Raw genomic sequence first — 2,729 nt, forward strand, 5'->3', positions numbered from 1 at the left:
ATTCTCTTCTCTTTCTTATTAATTTTACAACCAAAATGTGTCACATGTCACTCTCTCATTGTAATTGAGATTAAATCTTTCTCTCCAAAATTAAAGAATTATCCCTCCTCCTTACTAATTTTACAACCAAAATGTGTCACATGTCACTCCCTCGTTGCAATTAAAATCAAATCTTTTTCTCCAAAATTAAAGAGTTCTTTCTTCCTCCATCTTCCTTTCTCTATTCTTCTCATTCCTTCAACCATTCTATTTATTTTATATATCATTATCAATATCAATGACTAATTACTAATTTGACAATCAAAATGTGCAACATGACATTCTTTAATTGCATTAAAATTAAAATTGAAATATTAAAATTGAAATTAAAATATACCTATATTATGTATCGTATATTACTATCTAATTTAATAATCAAATGTGTCACATGACACTCTTTTTTTAAAATTGGAAGAAAATATTTTTTTTTCAAAATTAATAAACTCCCTTCTTAAATTCTCTCGTCTACCTCTCTCTATTTTTCTATTTCTCTCTACTATTTTTACTCTATATATATTTTATATTTTATATTAGTAATTAGAGAATACTAATATTATAATTAAAAGTTAGAATCAAGATTCAATTGTTTTAAAAAAATTAATTTTGAGTTAATTTTATAACTATCAGTATAATTTTTTATGCTAATATCTAATTATATTTTTATATACATGGAGAGAAAAAATATTATTTTTAAATAGTAAGTATAAAAATTATTTTAAATTTTAGATATCAAATGTTAAAATTAATTATTAATAAAAAATTAGACTTTTTCATATATAAAAATAATAACTAAAAATCTTATTATTTGATTTTTTATCTGCAGATACCTTATTATTTGATTAATTTTATAAATCTTTTGTGTCATGCATAATCTATACTGTTAAAACAAAGTGGACCATAATTTTAAAAAATTTATATGCCCGTAATGTTATTACGGATAAAAATACTAATTTTAAAAACTAAATTGAAACACAAAAGATAATTTCAGGATTAATCTAAATATTAACACATAATTATTTGTTTAAAATATAATGTTATACTCTCCAGGAATGGAAACTATTAAATTTGAGATTTCATTCAACAGCCCCCAAATCCTAATATTTCATATTGGGTCAAGGCTTCATGATGTAACCATATTAGTATAGGATGACAATTAATGCAGCAAAAAATGGCTTAGCCTGGAATGAATCTAGGTTTCACAAATGAATCTATAAAGGGATTGGTTGAAGCAGAAATAAAATTACTATAGACACCTAGGTTACTTTTCTCCCTTCATCATTCTTAATTTCCTCTCTACTTTGCTGACTACCACCATGGCTAGATCCAAAGTGAAGCTTGCATACATAACCAACGATGCTGCAAGGAGGGTTACATACAAGAAGAGAAAAAGAGGGATGATGAAGAAAATTAGTGAACTAAGCACCCTTTGTGGGGTTGATGCCTGTGCCATAGTGTACAATTCACGTCAAGACGCTCATCCTCTTGACGAGGTTTGTCCAAAATCTACAACTATAAAATAAGGCTGTTATTTTTATAAAAATATTTTTATGTAGAGATGATATTATTTTAAATCGTTAGATGATTTCACATATTTAATGGAATACATTCGAGTGAATGATCTAATAGTCCGTAATATCATTTTCACATGAAAAAATCTTTACAACTATAAAATAAAATTGAACATAAATATATAATACGAATTACAAAATCCTAATGACCCTATCTTAAAACAGATCACCTTTTCTTAATCTAATTTTGAAGGAGTCATTTTTGTTAGTAATAATTTTTTTTTTGAATTATTCTTGTTTCTTTAGCCCGAGGTTTGGCCCTCCCGCATGGGAGTTGAAAGGGTGATTGAGAAATTCCGGCAAATGCCAGAAATTGATCAAAACAGGAAGAGGATGGATCATGCGGATTACTTGACTCTGAGGATCGCTAAAGAGAAGGAGAAACTGAAGAAGAAAAGGCATGACAACAACGAGAAGGAGTTCCAGCTTCGCATGCATGATTTCATGCTAAGAAACAGGCTTCCAGAGAATCTGAGCTTCTTTGATTTGAATAACTTGGCTTATCATACTGACATGAAGCTTAGGGAGATCGACATGCGGTTGCAGATGCTTCTGGAAAAAGAGAACAAGGAGATGATGATGGATTTCGCGTCGTGTCCAGTGGCGGAGCTTAGTTCAGACAAGGGGGGGCCATGGCCCCCCCAAACTTTTTATAAAAAATTTAGTATTACTTTTTCAGAAGATAAAAAATAGTTCAATTGACTTAAATACTTTACTATGACTTAAAGTATCTAATAAATTCAATAAACAACACTCTCTCTATCTTTAAGTTCAAATATAAAAAATAGATATTTTTATTTATTTAATTTAATATTATTTTATATTTTACTATTTATTTAATTTAATTTTTTATATAATAAAAAATAATAGAATATTCAATAAGTATTAATATTATTGTATTTGTATAAATTGATAAAAAAAATTCAATAAATATTATAAATTTTAATATTTGTCCTTCTAACTTCTTCTTTACAGTCGTCACCAGCGATTCATGGTCCTCCCCTTGAGAGTGGAGAGTCTAGTAGGAAGAACATGAACCATTTTTCATTTATGGAGGAAAACAACCACAACAACTACAATAGTGGTTTTGAGATGATTCTTGGAAATGCAGGAATTAATTAA

At 27.8% G+C, this 2,729-nt stretch overlaps 1 protein-coding gene across 1 annotated transcript; it reads left to right on the forward strand.

The window, feature by feature from the left end:
- On the forward strand, window positions 1,180-2,729 carry LOC107606857 (agamous-like MADS-box protein AGL80). Its single transcript, XM_021107729.1, has 3 exons — window positions 1,180-1,529; window positions 1,854-2,234; window positions 2,583-2,729. Exons 1-3 carry the CDS (start codon window positions 1,353-1,355, stop codon window positions 2,727-2,729), a joined length of 705 nt encoding a protein of 234 aa, XP_020963388.1. The 5' UTR covers window positions 1,180-1,352.

Source organism: Arachis ipaensis, chromosome B07 (genome assembly GCF_000816755.2).
Source record: "Arachis ipaensis cultivar K30076 chromosome B07, Araip1.1, whole genome shotgun sequence".
Lineage (NCBI taxonomy): Eukaryota > Viridiplantae > Streptophyta > Magnoliopsida > Fabales > Fabaceae > Arachis > Arachis ipaensis.